The sequence below is a fragment of the Myripristis murdjan genome, chromosome 8 (genome assembly GCF_902150065.1).
Source record: "Myripristis murdjan chromosome 8, fMyrMur1.1, whole genome shotgun sequence".
Taxonomy (NCBI): domain Eukaryota; kingdom Metazoa; phylum Chordata; class Actinopteri; order Holocentriformes; family Holocentridae; genus Myripristis; species Myripristis murdjan.
This window is the reverse complement of record NC_043987.1, coordinates 27,120,918-27,137,922: the sequence shown is the minus strand read 5'-3', so window position 1 is coordinate 27,137,922 and position 17,005 is coordinate 27,120,918. Positions and strand designations below refer to the sequence as shown.

The window sequence follows — 17,005 nt, the reverse complement described above, 5'->3', positions numbered from 1 at the left end:
TCTGAGAGACACATGGAAAAAAGCCGGGGACATAAAAGAGGAGAGGTTTACACAGTATAGACAAAAACACTGACACAAAACACAACCAGACAGTGCAATGTTAGCTTACAGGCTCCATGTTGATGTGTTCACACAAGTCAAAACTAGCATGAACGTACAGCAGAGTGACCGCTCTCCGCATCAACATGCACAGAAACGCCAGCAACGGACCTCGCTCATGCTGTGACACCAAAAAACAAAAAAAAAATAAATTGAGGTATTGAGGTGCACCTGTGTCTGCTGAGCGGTCTCTGGCTGCTCCAGCTGTCCTTGCCTCTTTGCTGCAGTTTGCTGCTCAGCTCATTGATGATGCTTGGCTTCATACTGGAAGGAGGAGGGTAAATCTTCCTCCCCTCCAGAAACGTCCCGGACGGTCCTCCTTCACCGGCCATTTGGCCCTCGCCCCACAGAGGCTTCATCTCCGGGGTGCGTGGGCGATCAAAGTACGGCGATGTCGGACGTCCCAAATTCTGCGAGTCCCTCACCCCATAGCTGTCATCCTCGGCCTCTCCCTCCTCCGCCTCCTCCTCTTCGTGCTCCTCCTTCCGTCGGTGGGAGTGGAAGGAGGCGGGGGCGGTGCTGGTCTGTCTGCGGAGGTCTCCGGCGCGACCCCCGTCTCGGAACCGGTTGGTTTTCGGGTAGGTGGAGGCCGCCGCCGTGGCGTTCTGCATCTCGAAGGTTTGTCCGTCCAGGTAGCTCACGTAGGACTCCAGCAAATCTCCTCCTCCCCTCTCCGTGTCCCCCGTCACACCTCCCATCCCCAACCCTCCCCCGGTGCCTCCTCTCTCCCCTCGGTCCAGCCGGTCTCCCCTGACCCCCGCCCCGCTCAGAGCCAGGATGCTGTCCAGGTGGTGGTCGCTACTGCTGCGACTGTCCAGCTCCTCGATCCCGGAGTCCACCACCGTCTCCTGGGACTCTCCCGTCTTGGCGGCGGGGGGAGGATGGTGGTGCTCCCCGGTCCTGCGGCCGCTCGAGACCGCGATCGAGGAGGAGGCGTGCGCAGTGTGTGTGGTGTGCGTTCGCTCGTGGTAGAGCTGAGTGGAGGTGCTTGTGGCGGTGGCAGCAGTGGTGGTGGTGGCGGCACAGCTAGCGGTCGTGGTGAGGGAGGCGGCGCCCCGGTGCGGGGCAGAGGTGGCAGCGGCGGAGGAGGGCATCAAGGGGCCGCGGTAGGCCGGAGGAGGCGCGACGGTGTGAGGCGGGGGCGTCGGCGAGGAGCGTCCGGGAGTGTGGGTGCTGTTGTACAGGTGGTGTGGGTGGGAAATAGAGAAAGGCCTGTGGAAAGAGCCAGGCGGGGGCGGCGGTGAGACTGACGGGGGAGGCGGGGGTCCCCCTATGGACGTCGGCTGCAGGGTGGCGGGCGAGGGAGGGGGCTGGGGGTTGGGGGACGTCTGGGAGGGGGAAGGAGCCGACTGGGTCAAGTTAGCCACCTCGCTGTCATAAGACGTGAGGCTGGAGGCGGTGGAGTCCCCTGCCTGGGGCGAGGGGAGGGGTGTATGAGCCGGAAACCCGCTTATGAAAGGTTCTTTTTGGGGGGGCGGAGGCGGCGGCGGTGGTGGAGGAGGAGGAGGAGGCGGAGGCGGCGGGGGCTGCTGTTGGCGGGAGGTCAGGGTGTTGGTGATCATCCCGTGTTGCGTGTACCCTGAAATTCCCAATCCCCTGTCGAAGCTGTTGGCAAACTCTAAGGGAGGCGGGAGGGGGTCCGCGAAAACGAACTCGTCGTCTGCGTCGACGGACGGGGCGGGAGGAGGGAGAACCATCAGGCCGCTCCCGGAGCTCCCAGCGCCGCTGACCGGCTGCTGGGTGCCGGTGGGTGGAGGAGAGGGAGGAGTGAGGGACAGGATGTAGGTGCCCGCTTCGCTTTCCATCCTGAGGAACGAGGGCCGCCGAGGCTGCTGGGAGTGAGAGGCTTGTGCCGCGTGCTGAGCGGCGCTGTCAGCCGCCGCCGCCGCAGCCACAGCGGCAGCCGCGTTGGCAGCCGCCTGCTCGGCCCTCCTCAAGTAGCCCTCTCTCTCTTTGTCCCGCTCCCGTTCCCTCGACAACTCCCTGTCCCTCTCTCTCGATCTCTCCCGCTCCCGCTCCCTCTCCCGCTCCTTCTCCCTCTCCCTTTCCTTGTACGTTGGCTGATAGGGTTGGGACTGGTAGTGGTGCGTGTGCACCGTTTTGTCCTCGGAAAAGCGAACCCTCAGCCCCTCTCGGGCCCCTCCGCCCTCCCGTTCCCTCTCCCCTCCGCCGCCGTCCTCACCCCAAACGCCCCCGGCCCCTCTGAGGATTCTGGGTGAGGGCGGGCGGCCGACGCTGGGTGTGGTGGCGGCCAGGGAGGAGGACGTGACCAGGTAGGAGGAGCTGGAGGACTGGACGGCGGACGACACCGCCTGAGAGGTGACGGCGGACGAAGGGAACACAACACTGGACATTTGGCGGGTGAACTGGTGCTCAGATCCCCTCCTCAACCTGCCGTCGTCCTTCAGAGCGCGTTCCCTGGCAGCCAGAGCCAGTCCCAGTGGCGACGTGGGGTCGAGGACCTTCCCTGTCAGAGGATGGATGAAGGTGGTGGTGGTGGAGGGCGCGGGCTGCCTCCCTGCCGCTGCGTAGAACTCGGCAGGCACAGACTTTGGCTGGTAGTCCGTGGCGGGGGAGGAATACTCAGGCAGGCCAAAGGCCGGAGGCATGCTGCGAGTGTGGTGGATGAAGGTGTCCCCGGAGAACATGCCCTCGTCAATGGACTTGGACGGCCGCAGCCGCGTGGAGGAGCTTTCGGGCTGGGTGCTGAGCTGTTGCTGTGTGACCTGAGTCCTTGTTACTCCTCCCACTCCACTGCTGATTCCCCCAGGTCCCCCGAGAACCACATCCTCCTCGGCAGACATGAAAAAGGAGGCACTCTTTCTGCGGGCTTCGTGGAAGCGTTCTCTGTCTCGGCGGGCTGCGCCAACGATAGCAGCCCCAAACTGGCTGGTGTAGTCCAGATTATCCTGGGCACGAATTGAAGGCAAGGACGGGGGTGGAGGGGCAGGGATGGAGGGCGGGGCAGGGGGCTGTGGAGCCGGAGTGGAGGGAGGAGGTCCGTGGGGTGCTTTGGCTCCATCTGTCTCCCCTGAGGGAGCAGCGTCAGCCTCCACGCTGCTGCCCTGGCTGCTGCGCCCGCTGCTGCTGGTGGAGGGAGCTTTGACGATGATGGTAGGAATGGGAATGGAGCTCTTCTCCACCGATCCCTTGCCCCCCAGCGTCCCCTGGCCCACACGCAGGTCCTCTACCTTGGATTGCTTCACCAGGGGTCCCTTGCCTCTCCGGGTGGCTCCTTTAGGAGCCGCTGCTCCAGCCCCAGGTCCGCTGCGGTCCACCCGCTGCGCTTGGCTCTGGGTGGTCTGTTGCTGGGGAATCACTGTGGCAATGCTGGAGGGGGGGACGGCGGTGCTGTAGCCTCTCCTCAGACCTGCTGCCTTGGCCGCTGCTCCGGCCCCTACGCTGGCTCCGACTGTCTCCCCTGGGTAGCTGACCTTCCGAGAGGCTGTCCTGCTCTGAGCGGTGTGGGCGGCCGCGTGTGCGTACGAGGGTGCATGGTCCACTGCCCCGCCCCCTGGACCGGTGCTGGGACCCCCTGCCCTCTCCCTGCCCCCGTGGGTGAAGTGCACTGCCTGGGAGTAGAGCTGGTAGTGTGCAGAGGTGGAGGTGGACTGGGACACGGAGACGGAGGGCTGCTGGGACGACTTGCCTCTCCATCCCAAGGGAGGAGCGGAGGAAAATGGAGGGTCTGGCGGCGCGGTGGTGGGGGGAGGGGGGATGTCATCGGGACCGGGTACCGACAGACTGCGGGCAAACTTCATGCTCGGAGGATGCAGGAACTGCTTCTCCTCCTCGGGCACCCCTGCATTTTACCATTCACAAAAGAAAACAGATACGGATGGAAAAAAATTAGGGTTTAAACGTGATGAAGAAAAGTGTGGGAGGTACAGAGCAACAGCAAGGCACAGAGTAAAAGCTGAAGAGGGAGTTTAACAAGGAAAAGAGGGAAAAAGAGGAAATGCCCTCTGCAAGAAAAATCGTTGAGGGTGAAACATGAGAGTGTCTGTCTATGTCTGCCTGCCCATCGACCTGCCAGCCAGTCTGTCCTCCGTTCTCATGTCTGGTTAGTATGCTGTAAGTCTGTTAGTGCTGAATTTAACATTTCCACAAACAAGTAGCAACCGAGCAGCATCACAGAGCAGCCTTTGCTTTGTTGGTCACCGGAGAGCACGTTAACCATCTCACTGTGAAAGTTAGCAACGCTTCAGCAAGCAACAAACCAGAAATAGTCCAGTCATTTTATGAAAAAACCTAGGACAAATTGCAAGAGAAGCAAACTCAAATGATTTTGTATCCTCAGTTTGTCCTGAGTGAGGGAAAAAAAAGTCCCAAGGAATCCCATTGGTGGAAAGTTTTGAAAATCACCTATTGATGACCACATATTACCAAAAAACACTGTTTTTAACACACAGGGGAAAGGGGTTCAAAATTTTACTTTCAGATATCACTATAAAAATTCACAAGTTGATTGCACACACAAAGACAAGAAAAAAAGTCAATTACAAGTTCTTTGAATTATTCTGTTTTCACATGCATATCACACATTATCTGATTTGATATGCACTAATAAGGAATATAGGGAATAAATGCCAGAACAGATATTTAAACAGTGAATTAAAAGGTTACTATATATACAGTAACCTTTTAATTCACTGTTATATAGTAACCTTGTAATTCAAGGTTACTATATATATAGTAACCTTGTAATTCACTGTTTAAATATCTCTTCTGGCATTTATTCCTTATATTCCTTATTAGCGCATATCAAATCAGATAATGTGTGATATGCATGTGAAAACAGAATAATTCAAAGAACTTGTCATTGACTTTTTTTCTTGTCTTTGTGTGTGTAATCAACTTGTGAATTTTTATAGTGATATCTGAAAGTAACATTTTGAACCCCTTTCCCCTGTGTGTTAAAAACAGTGTTTTTTGGTAATATGTGGTCATAAATAGGTGATTTTCAAAACTTTCCACCAATGGGATTTCTTGGGACTTTTTCCCCCCTCACTCAGGACAAACTGAGGATACAAAATCAGTTGAGTTTGCTTCTCTTGCAATTTGTCCTAGGTTGACCCCAATTTTGGCCTAAAATTACTGGACTAAAATGGAGCCAAAAGAGTTAGACTAATGACATTACTGCATAGAACAAATAGTAGTAGGGTGAATATACGACAGACAAACGTCTTATCTTGACAGCACAGCACAGTTAGAGTACGTCCAAACAGGTGAGTGCACAGGGGTCAGCTACAGATAAAAGTGCAGCATTCTGCAGACTCGGACAGACGTGATCGGCCACAGACAGACATATCGGCACAGTATGAACCTCTACTCATCTAGAGGACAGACAGACAGGCGGACAGACGGGCAGACGGGGAAAACAGACAGCCTCACCGATGGATTTCTGCCGCAGCATACCGTGCTGTGGGCCGTGACCCGAGGTGTACTGGCTACGGTCATAGCCAAGGCCCGCACCCGACGACATCATCCCCATCCCCGCCTGATCCCCGTAGTTTGGCTGGTAAATAGAAAAAAAGGGAAGTTGGAAATGAAACAAAGTTAAAATAAATAAATAAATAAATAAAAAACAGCGAAACAACAATACAGTCAATGCATTAAAATAAGCCACATTCAGTCGTTCAGTCATATGAGGGTGGGGGAGTTTATTTCCAGGAGTACAGTAGTTCAGTGTTGGAAATGAATCACATTTGTGGGTGGGTTGGAACAAAGTTTAACTGAATGTGAGGGTGTTACCATATTGTTATATCATATTCTCATATTTTTTGTTATGCATTGAATATATCTTGTTATTCTTTCTCTTTTTTTAAAAAATAATTCCTCCACATATTTTTTATTGTCATACTTCATTTATTTCCTAATATTCCTACATTTTTCTGAGTTTTTTTTTTTTTTCTTTTTGCACCAGTATGTTCAACTGCTGATATTTTGCACACCATGCACACATGCTATAACTTAGGTATATACTTTCATACTTTTCATTCACACCATTGTATATACTTCTTCTTTTACTCCTCCCCCCTCAGTTCAAGTTTTATGTACGTGATAAAAAAAAAATGGCAGAAACAACAAAATTTTGGCTGAGATACAAGTGGGCAAGGTGCTGTTTTTTTTTTGTTTTTTTTTCAGAGCCATGGATATGGTGTTTGTTTGGTGTTGTGCTGCTATTTACGTGTTACAGGACGGTTAGGTTTGAACCCCCTGACTTGATAAATAAAAAAAAAAAAAAAAAAAGCTCCTGAAACCCAAGCTAGTCCCGTAGCTTTAAGCAGTTCAGAAATCAGGGTGGATGTCAGATCTTGGCAAACAAGAAGAACCTAAACCAACATCAGCAGGGGCACCGCCAGGAATTTTGGGCCCCATGAAAAAAAAAAAAAAAAATGCGCTATCTACACTATATTACCAAAAGTATTCGCTCACCCATTCAAATGATCAGAATCAGGTGTCCTAATCACTTGGCCTGGCCACAGGTGTATAAAATCAAGCACTCAGGCATGCAGACTGTGAAACAAGACATTTGTGAAAGAATGGGCCGCTCTCAGGAGCTCAGTGAATTCCAGCGTGGAACTGTCATAGGATGCCACCTGTGCAACAAATCCAGTCGTGAAATTTCCTCACTCCTAAATATTCCACAGTCAACTGTCAGCTCTATTATAACAAAATGGAAGCGTTTGGGATCAACAGCAACTCAGCCACGAAGTGGTAAGCCACGTAAAGTGACGGAGAGGGGCAGCGGATGCTGAAGCGCATAGTGCAAAGAGGTCGCCGACTTTCTGCACAGTCAATCGCTACAGAGCTACAAACTTCATGTGACCTTCAGATTAGCCCAAGTACAGTACGCAGAGAGCTTCATGGAATGGGTTTCCATGGCCGAGCAGCTGCAGCCAAGCCACACATCACCAAGTGCAATGCAAAGCGTCGGATGCAATGGTGTAAAGCACGCCGCCACTGGCCTCTAGAGCAGTGGAGACGCGTTCTCTGGAGTGATGAATCACGCTTTTCCATCTGGCAATCTGATGGACGAGTCTGGGTTTGGAGGTTGCCAGGAGAACGGTACATTTCAGACTGCATTGTGCCGACTGTGAAATTTGGTGGAGGAGGAATTATGGTGTGGGGTTGTTTTTCAGGAGCTGGGCTTGGCCCCTTAGTTCCAGTGAAAGGAACTTTGAATGCTTCAGGAGACCAAAACATTTTGGACAATTCCATGCTCCCAACCTTGTGGGAACAGTTTGGAGCGGGCCCCTTCCTCTTCCAACATGACTGTGCACCAGTGCACAAAGCAAGGTCCATAAAGACATGGATGACAGAGTCTGGTGTGGATGAACTTGACTGGCCTGCACAGAGTCCTGACCTGAACCCGATAGAACACCTTTGGGATGAATTAGAGCGGAGACTGAGAGCCAGGCCTTCTCGACCAACATCAGTGTGTGACCTCACCAATGCGCTTTTGGAAGAATGGTCAAAAATTCCTATAAACACTCTCCTCAACCTTGTGGACAGTCTTCCCAGAAGAGTTGAAGCTGTAATAGCTGCAAAAGGTGGACCGACATCATATTGAACTCTATGGGTTAGGAATGGGATGGCACTTCAGTTCATAGTATGAGTAAAGGCAGGTGAGCGAATACTTTTGGTAATATAGTGTATATATTTACTTGATGATGGTTTAACCCTTCGATGCATGAATTATGAAAGCCTGAGTCAAGATTTTTTTCTTATGTGTGTTTACTCTTCTTAGGGCATGAACACTTTTGTGAGTCTCCATACTTCTTTAAGGATGCAGGACTGCTCTTACCATGTCATGATACTAGTATTAATATGTTTTCAGCAACAAGAATTGACAGTCTCTGCATAAACCTCAATGGGGAGGAGCAGCAGAGAGCATGATATGCAATTCCACCATAGAAACCACTGCATTTAGGAGAAATGACTTTAAAACAGCTGTCCACTGTAGTGACCGCTATCCGCCAAAGGGTTAATAATTTTATATTAGTTTTTACCTATTTTTTGGGGCCCCTGTCAGGCAAGGGCCCTTGGAATTGTTCTAACTTTTCCCCCATATACGGTGCCCCTGAGTATCAGTGATATCTCCACCGAGCCTCCACAGCTTTGCGAGCCTCGAAGGATGCAGAGGTCGGAGCCCCCTGCACCTCCGACTGCTCCCACAGCCCAGATTCCTCCTCAGTCCAACCCGAGTCAAACGTCTAATGACCAAAAACGCTCCTTCAGCAGCAACAAAGCTTCCTACAGACTGTTCGCTGCACATTGGCGGTTCAAAATGAAAAAGAGAGGTATAAACATCTGAAACTGAAGGACTTGAGAAACGCCACCTAGAAATCACGTAATGAGAATCAGTGAGCTGCACACTCATGTCACCACCTGAACCAATCAGTGATCACTTTGTACCAAAAGAATGAGAGGAAAAATATGTTCAAACATATGTCCATAACATGTACATAGGGGTCTTCACGTTTCTGCTAACCTTTTACCAAAGAATGCGGCCTGACTTTAGAACTTCAGCATCATTTTCCTACCTTTTATCCACCCGTTGGTTTCCATACAGTCCACTACGGATGTTCATGAAAAAAACGATGGATCAGTTATTGTTTGTGAAGTGTCGCGCCACGATCATCGATCAAACAATTTAATGTTTTATTTAAACTGCAGCATTCATAGGTCGTTTGTGTTGGCACACTGAAGTCGCCCACCAGGGGGAGCCCTTACTCAATGCTAAGCTTCATTCAACCCACCTGACACAGGTAAACACAGGTGATAACATGACTGTAGGCCTCTGTAAAAAAAAAAAAAAAAATCTCTAGACTACATGCTTAGTATGACAATTTCCTGTTACCATGGCAATGATGGGTGTGCTGTAATCTTGATATATTTGGGCTGTACGAGCTCTACTCCAGGGTGTCAGCCTGGCTAGCTTGTTGTTAGCCTAGCGAGCTAACAGCAGTGAGTCTCTGTGGCTAGGCTAGCCCGTTAGCCTAGCCTTAAAGTCATTCAGACAAAAGTTCATAACTCAGTGTTGTATACAATGTGACGGAGTCCCTAAATATGGAAATAATAATAATAATAATGAGAATACATACACCACAATGTTAAACACAGGCAGCTGTCCATTCAGTCAGACAGGGCTCAGTTTTGGGCATATGATCAATAACTGATTGTCAATGTGAAAACTGATCTTTTTTTTTTTTTTTTTTTTTTTTTTTTTTTTCAAAATATGCATCCCTATATGCCACTATGATTCCTTTATGATTTGCATAATAAGAAAATTAACTTCCCAAAACTTCCAAAACTTTCCTCACACTAGTCTTCCATCACTGCAATAATGTCAATTTCCTAAAAGCAGCAGCTCTGTTGTGTTTTCATGACATGAAATTTGGCCTCTTCACCAGCTCTACACCGCAGATTTATTTATTTTATATACTTACAGTAGCAGAACATCATAAGGCTGGTGTTTCAACAAAAAAGTAAATCTGAAAATCAAGGAATTTGGATTATATTTTGTGAAATCTGTAGCATGCCTGCGTGATTTGCAAAATGGTTTCCTGCAGTCTTAAATTGTGGGTAAATTGTAGTAAAGAGGCCAAACATTCAAACGCTCTGGAGCGGTCCTTCATCGCTGGTGAATCCAGATTGTCTGGCTGGAGAGCTTGTTTACTGCTATTAAGAGGTAAACACTCTTAACTTTTATTTGTCACTGTGTGTGGGCGGAGAAGTGACTGTACTTGACACCAGAACTTGATTTGGGTAAATAGAGCAAATATTCAGTGTCTCGATTAGATGGAAAGAGACACATTTCTTTACTTTGGCCCCACTTTTTGAGTTAGGCTGAGAAGACGGCTTTATTTTTACATAAATATCCCACCTAACGCAGTTTTAATACATTCTACTGCTGAGTTGTTGGCTGTTTCATGGTTTATACTCCACATTTGCAGTTGTTGTTGTTGTTGTTGTTTTTTTTTTATCATTTTTCCATCATCACCACCACCTTTACGTATTCAAGGAGGACCAGCTGAAAGCAGTGATTTCTGCCGAATCCTGATTACAGGAGTTACGAGCAAAAGTTAAAAGCAAACACACGTACAGGTTTCAAATGACAGACGTGACTTTAGACAGCAGCTCGCAGATCAAGTGTCACGCAGAAGAAGTTTGAAACGATCCACTGGAATCAGGTTATCTAAATTTAGCAGGTGTATTTAGCAATGTGAGAGCTATAGTATGTACAGTAAAAGTAAGTTTTCCTAAATTCGGTATTGACATGAGCACTAAAACCTCTTGTGACCATGTGAGGTGCATGGTGCTTTTGTATTATAGAGGACAGGTAAGCTAAACAGGTAATTCATTAACCCTCCTGTTATGTTCAAATTTACGAACATCTTTTATGTTTGGGTCAGTTTGACAGTTTAAACCTCCACAAAATTATTATAATTAAAATTGTTACCAAAGTTTATGTGTCAGGTACTTTATGTTTCTTTGTTGATGACCTAAATAGCCCTTTAAATAAAATATAACTCCCCCACCCCCACTTATACATACAGTATTCCTATTATGCCACTATGGGAAAATATGCAAATCAACATAAAATCTCACTGACTGACCTAAAATTGGAAAGAAATATACATTTTTGGTGTTTTAATAGCTTTATATTATTTCTAAGTACAGATTTTTGTTATTTATAACCGATGCGTTACAAAGTGCGTACAGGACATTGCAAACATCATCATGTGAATTTCATGTTTACCCGGTAGTGCCCATTACATTAGGAAAACTCATTAAATATGAAGCAAAAAAAATTATGTTAATCATTTATTTAAAGACGTTAAACATTGGCTGGGGTCAAATTGACCCCAAACATAATAGGAGGGTTAAGCAATTATTTGTGCATAAAAACAGCTGTAAATAAGATTGTTGTATCCTATCGCAACCCTCACAAATCTTACCGGTCAATCATTCCTCTCAACTTCATGACACCACACACACACACACAAACGCACACACAGATATTTGAGAGACGACACACACACCTCGTTGCCGTAGAAACTTCGTCCCCTGTCTCTTTTTGCCCCCGGTCCCCGTGTCCCAGGCCCCTCGTTGGTGCTGATTGTCTGCTGAGCTGCTGCAAGAATTTCATCAAGTTTATCTGAGAGAGAGAGAGAGTGAGAGAGAAAAGGAAAGACGAGAGGAAGGGGGGAGGAGGGGATAGAGGACAATGAAACAGGCAAACAGGAGAATGAACAGCGAGAGCAAAACGCGACGAGAGGATGAGTGACAGCGACACGGGCGGGTGAGAAAAAAAAAACGGGACGAGGCTCGGGGTGAGGAGGGCGTGTGAGGTTCAGGTGCAGAACACAAAAATGTGAAATCATACGATCTGCCTTACTCAAAGCCATCTGATAGACTGTCCTCTTCTTCTCTGTAACTTGTGAAGACTCGAATTCTGGAAAAAGAGCAAACCCAGTGAAGTCGCTTTAATAATAATAATAATAATAATAATAATAATAATAATAAACGAGCCGCACGTCACTTTGGACAGACACAAGCACAATGCGCTCAGCGAGAATGCACCAGAGCGTACCTGATTTTTTTTTCCAAGGGGTAGCAGCTGGAAAGAGGACAAAAGGAGACTTAAGTTTTGGCAGGAGTGAAACTGCGATAGTGTTGTTACAGTGAATACTAATCATATTCCCCCGGAGCCTAACAAACTGAGTCACCTCGCCGGGCTCCTCGATCTCAGCTATAGAATAATGTACAGCACACCCACACTCAGAGACTGCCGCGGCATCTATGAGGCAGCTATGTTACGGTAAATATGTTGCACACACAATTTACTGTAAAGAAAAAAAAAAACACTTGAACATTCATGCATAAAGATGGAATGGGTTTGCAGACGCTTCCCACCTCTCTCCACTGTTTTAGTCGTGACGGTCCAGTCAGCATTGAGGTGAAGACAGAGGAGAGGACAGAGGAAAGACAGAGTTAGTGAGTTAAAACACCGGGCAGCGCTGAGACAAGTCCACAGGGGGAAGGGAGTACAGAGGAGGGATTAAAGGTGACCCTGTGGTGTGTGTGTGCATACGCCGGTGTGTGTCACTTGGTGTGTGTGTGTGTGTGCATTGTGAGAGTAAGGACTGCACTCATTCTGAAGCGGTTATTTCTGATCATGTGCGTTGAAATCAAGCATGAAAGGGGGTTGTGAACTTGTAATCTCTCACTATCGCTCCTGTTCTGCAGTGTGGCATTTGATTAAGGCGCGGTGTCTGAATCTGCGAGGTAAATCTGTACAAAAAAAAAAACAGTGGCGGTATTGTATCGTGAAAACGGCAATTGAGAATTTTTGGGGTGTGTTGCAGAGGGATTGTTTTCATTTTAACGCCCTTGTCATCTTGCAGCATGACTTCCAGGTGAACTTGGACACTGCACCAATCACACGGGGCGAGGCGGTTTAAGAGGTGTCACCGCTAAATTAATTCTAATGCATTAGAATGAGCATATGGCAGGGGCCGACATGGCTTCATCGCACATTGTGCTCCTCTCACCTTGATGAGGAAGGAGGCACGGGGCAACGAGGGCCTGAGTCATGATGTGTCTGACTGCAACTTGTCAACCTTTGACCGGTAAGTGCGCTTTTTTTACTCTCTATGTCTCTCCTGTTTATTAAAGGTACTACCTGCAGCGTATTTAAACATCAATATTTTTTATCTATTTTATTTAGCCTTTATTTAACCAGGTCGCTCCCATTGAGACACAAAGATCTCTTTTCCAAGGGAAGCCTGGCCAAGATAGCAGCTTAAAAACATCAAGTTACAGCAGGACAACACAGAATCAAACAACAATAAATAGACCAAATACAATCTGGTCACGTCATAGAGTTAATATGGGGCTTTCATGAGCGGCAGAGGCAGATACTAAGTCGCTCATAAGGTCTATCTTCGTCAAATTCATTGTGACGTGTTGATAAAGTTACTGCAAATAAATGAGACCATGGTCGAGATGATTGGCAGTCTCTGACTTAGTTTTCTAAAAATGTAGGACCACGTCTCCCATAAACCCCGCTGCCTCCCGTTGCTAAGACGATGTTGCTTCTTGCTCTGTTTGCTGTTAAAAAGCCGGAGCCTTTCACTGGTTTGTGCCATGAAGCAAAAGAGACGATTTCCTGCCAAGATTCAACAGTGGCCTGATTTATTAACAGTAATTATACTGACGTCTCAAAGTAAAGTGATGTGGTGATGATTTACTGTTGTCAGAATGATACAGACAGCCCCTTTAAGTTTACGCAGTTCACAGGTGATTTCCTAATTTCATCTCGGTCATTTTCAAAACTTTTCCTGAAACAGTAAATCTCAGAAAGTGGTGCAGAATTACCTCAGCAGTCACAATGAGTTTCACGTGTGCAGCCGGATAATCACCGATTTAGAAATCGCAGGAAGGGGCGTTGTTTGACCTGTCGCACATTTTGACTGAATTTCTGATTGTTCGCGCTACAACACTGAACTGTTTAGGAAGGAGTTTCGGAAAGGACCAAGCTCGTGAGAACACTGGAGGCGGCTTTAATGTTACTGGAGCGTGTAATCCTAACATGTCCTGTGTGTATGTATGAATGCAATGAGATAACGCAGATCTAGTGCTTCTGGTAGCTGTGTGAGATAATAGATGTTAAGCTGTGTTTGCAGGTGCTGGTGGGGTGGGTGGGGGGGGTTCAGGGGACCGGCTGCTGTGTTCCAGACTGGGTGCTCATGCTGTGCTGATCAGGTGGAGTCAGACCACGGAGAGAGGGCAGGTGAGGGGAGGAGATGAGGCAGGGATGGAGCAAGGGCTGATCTCTACACTCTATAGTTTAGCCCCTGTCTTATTGTGGCTGACAGCATCCGGGTGCATTGGGATGGGCTGTGTGTGTGTGTGTGTGTGTGTGTGTGTGTGTGTGGCTGTGTTTGTAAGGACAAGTAGCATCAGGACGGCCCGTGGACAGGACTGAGGCACCAGCTCGGGGAGCCGCACAGCTTCCTCTCCCAGTGCCACCTATCATCTGCTCTCATCAAACATCAGCTGCTCACTGAGCATGAGCGGCAGCCAAGATGGCAAATGTTTAGAACATAACCTGGTCAATATTAAAACGTTGGCATACATATTTTTTTTGTTTTTCTGTTTTATTTGACTGTTAGAGAGAGGCAGAAAAGGCAAGGGAGAAGAGAGAGGGGATGTCATGCAGCAAAGGGCTCAGGCTGGATTCAAACCCAGGCCGCTGCTGTAAAGACTCAGCCTTGATCCGTGGTATGTGCTCTACCAGGTGAGCCACCAGGGCATCCTGCTGGCCTACATTCTGGTCTGCAAGTGGGGGGGGGGGGGGGGGGGGGGTTGACCCTCACCACACACTCCTCTCCTCCTATATCGCCTCACACAGATGGCATAAGAATAGCCATGCATGATAACACGGTTACCACAGCAACAGACCTGGAACAAAATTGTTTTTTTTCTCAAAAATTACTCATCAAAAAAAAAAAAAAAAAAAAACGGATTTTAGCTTTGGGTGTCAGCAATAGCTTCGGCTCGGGTGCAGCCTTGTCCAGATAAAGTGTGGATGTTTTTTAACAAATGACATTGAGAGCGGCGGAAAACATCTCGCGACTTTACTGCGAATAATCTGCAGACATAGCAGACACGTTGTGATGATGTTGGTCGAACCCGGAAACAAGGCTGCAAGGAAACTTTGCTTCCTTCTCCTCTCAGGTGGTGCCCACCCCCCATTCAGGGTTACCTTGGTAACAAACCCGTGCTGAGTGTCAGCATCTGTTTGTGTAGTGTGTGTGTGTGTGACTGTTTCGGGCTGGTAGGCTGCTCTGCGGGCGCCGGGGTTAAAGCTGTGGGCCAGCTGGGGAGTGGTGGGGGTGCAGGGGGGTAAGGGGTCAGAGAGGGGGGGCGGTGAGAGAGAGAGGGGTCACAGGGTGGGTGGGGACACTTTTTCTGGTGGGGTTACCTGTAGTGGGGGTGCTGGAAGTGACAGTGTGGAACCTCTGAAAGAACAGTGAAATGCGTTGAGACTCTCATTCAAGGCGGCAACCCATCCTCTGTTCACTTTCCTCCTCCTGACGCTCCTCGGTTCTCTATCACTGTTTAACCATCTCCCTCTCGACTCTGACTTTGCTGTCTATATTTAGCCCCAACTCAACTCCACATCACACCTCCAGTATCTTTAGCAACCCCCAGCACTCCCTTTTCACACGGTTTCTATCATTCCTCATCACCTCATTCTATTTCCACCCTATAACTTTTCTCTCCTCCCTCCTCTACTTCAAAGCGCTCCCTGCTTTCTTTGTCTCCATCTCCCTATCAGCCTGCTCCTCTGCTCTGTCTAATCTTCCTCTTTGCCACACCCCCCCACCCCCCCACCCACCCCCCAAATCATTGTCTAAACCCATTTCTTACCCATCTCCTCCAGCTCCGAAGTCATGGATTTGGAGCGCAGGGCGATGGCCGGAGTGCTCAGCCTTTTGCTCTGCTGGGGGACTGGAGGGGGGGGAGGGAGCAGAGGGAGACAACAGTGGTCGGTCAGCTGAAGTAGTTCAAGGACAGACGGAGAAAGAAACGGCAGACGTGTGAGCTCTTTACAAAAAAGAGTCCACATGACGGTCAGCTCCTGGTGCGCAAATTCAGAATTAAGCACTTAGAAAGCAGGAGGAGAGGAGAGAATCTGCACCGACTCAAAAGGAGAGACACTCATGATGGTTAAAAAGTGCAAAACATGAGAGCAAACTGATGGATTTAATCAAAACATCTTAGGACTTAGGCATTTTTTTTGTACTATATTATGCACTTTGTACTTCCTGTTTGTGTATCAAGTCTAACAGTTCCTGAATCCCAGTACCGGGCGTCGGGTTCTGTCACTTGGTACATTTATATATGCTTCTTATATTCTATTCATACACACTGTTTATATTATATATACACTGTTTACATTTATATAGGCTGTTTATATTTATTTACATATACTGTTTATATTTATACATATTGTTTATAATTGATATATACTGTTCATACCTATGTATTTCATATTTTATATTCACATTTTTTTTTTTTTTTTTTTTTTTTTTTTTTTTTTACCTTGCTTTATTTATTTATTTAGGCTTATACTGGGACCTGAGTTCTAATTTCGTACCACTAACGTGTAAATGTGAGCTGGTATGACAATAAAGATCCTTGAATCCTTGAATCCTTTTTGAATCACAAGGCTGTGATCGAACGTTTGCCTCTCAGTGACCAGATATTATGGCAAAAATAAGAATTCAATACATAAAGACATGGGGAAAGTGCAATAACAAAACTGAAAGAAACCAAACACATTCCAGTACGACCATGAAAACAAGCTGATGGTGGTAACTAACACAACAATAAGAAGTACCATTAAGAAATACCAAACACAGAGAAAAGAAAAAAATGTGGGTAAAAAGTGCTTATAACATTATTTGTTCTTATGGTAGGCTACAAGCAAAACATTTTTTTTCTTATCGCATTTTTTTGCTCACTCTGTGTATTAAAATGCTCTTATTTTGAAAAAAAAATTCCAAACATCAGTTCCCAACTATGATCAATTTGTGTCATATTTGGCACATCAGGCAACTGTGCTTGATTTTTTTTTTTAAACAAACAAAATATCATAAAACACAAAAATTCTTTAACACGTTGGTAATTCCAAACACAGAAAATAACACTTTTTTCCATTATTTAGGATTATCTTTCTATTATTTTGACCAATTTGGTGAAAATGACCTCAATATACCTGCTGTGTTAAATTTGAGGCAGCCATTTTCAACACGGTTTTACAAACAAAAACGTTATGAAATGTTCAGTAATTTCACATTGCATGAACTCGGTAATTTTTCCTGTC

The 17,005-nt window shown here is 47.3% G+C and overlaps 1 protein-coding gene across 1 annotated transcript in view; it reads right to left on the bottom strand.

Moving 5' to 3' along the window:
• Positions 1-17,005, bottom strand: part of shank1 (SH3 and multiple ankyrin repeat domains 1) — a 74,630-nt gene that overhangs the window by 5,430 nt on the left and 52,195 nt on the right. Inside the window, exons 18-25 of the mRNA XM_030058144.1 lie at positions 15,547-15,627; positions 12,025-12,033; positions 11,702-11,728; positions 11,507-11,563; positions 11,151-11,266; positions 5,494-5,617; positions 2,062-3,901; positions 271-1,968 (exon numbers count right to left, since the gene is read on the bottom strand). Of these exons, the coding sequence (XP_029914004.1) occupies positions 271-1,968; positions 2,062-3,901; positions 5,494-5,617; positions 11,151-11,266; positions 11,507-11,563; positions 11,702-11,728; positions 12,025-12,033; positions 15,547-15,627 (3,952 nt within the window). The remainder of the gene's footprint in view (positions 1-270; positions 1,969-2,061; positions 3,902-5,493; positions 5,618-11,150; positions 11,267-11,506; positions 11,564-11,701; positions 11,729-12,024; positions 12,034-15,546; positions 15,628-17,005) is intronic.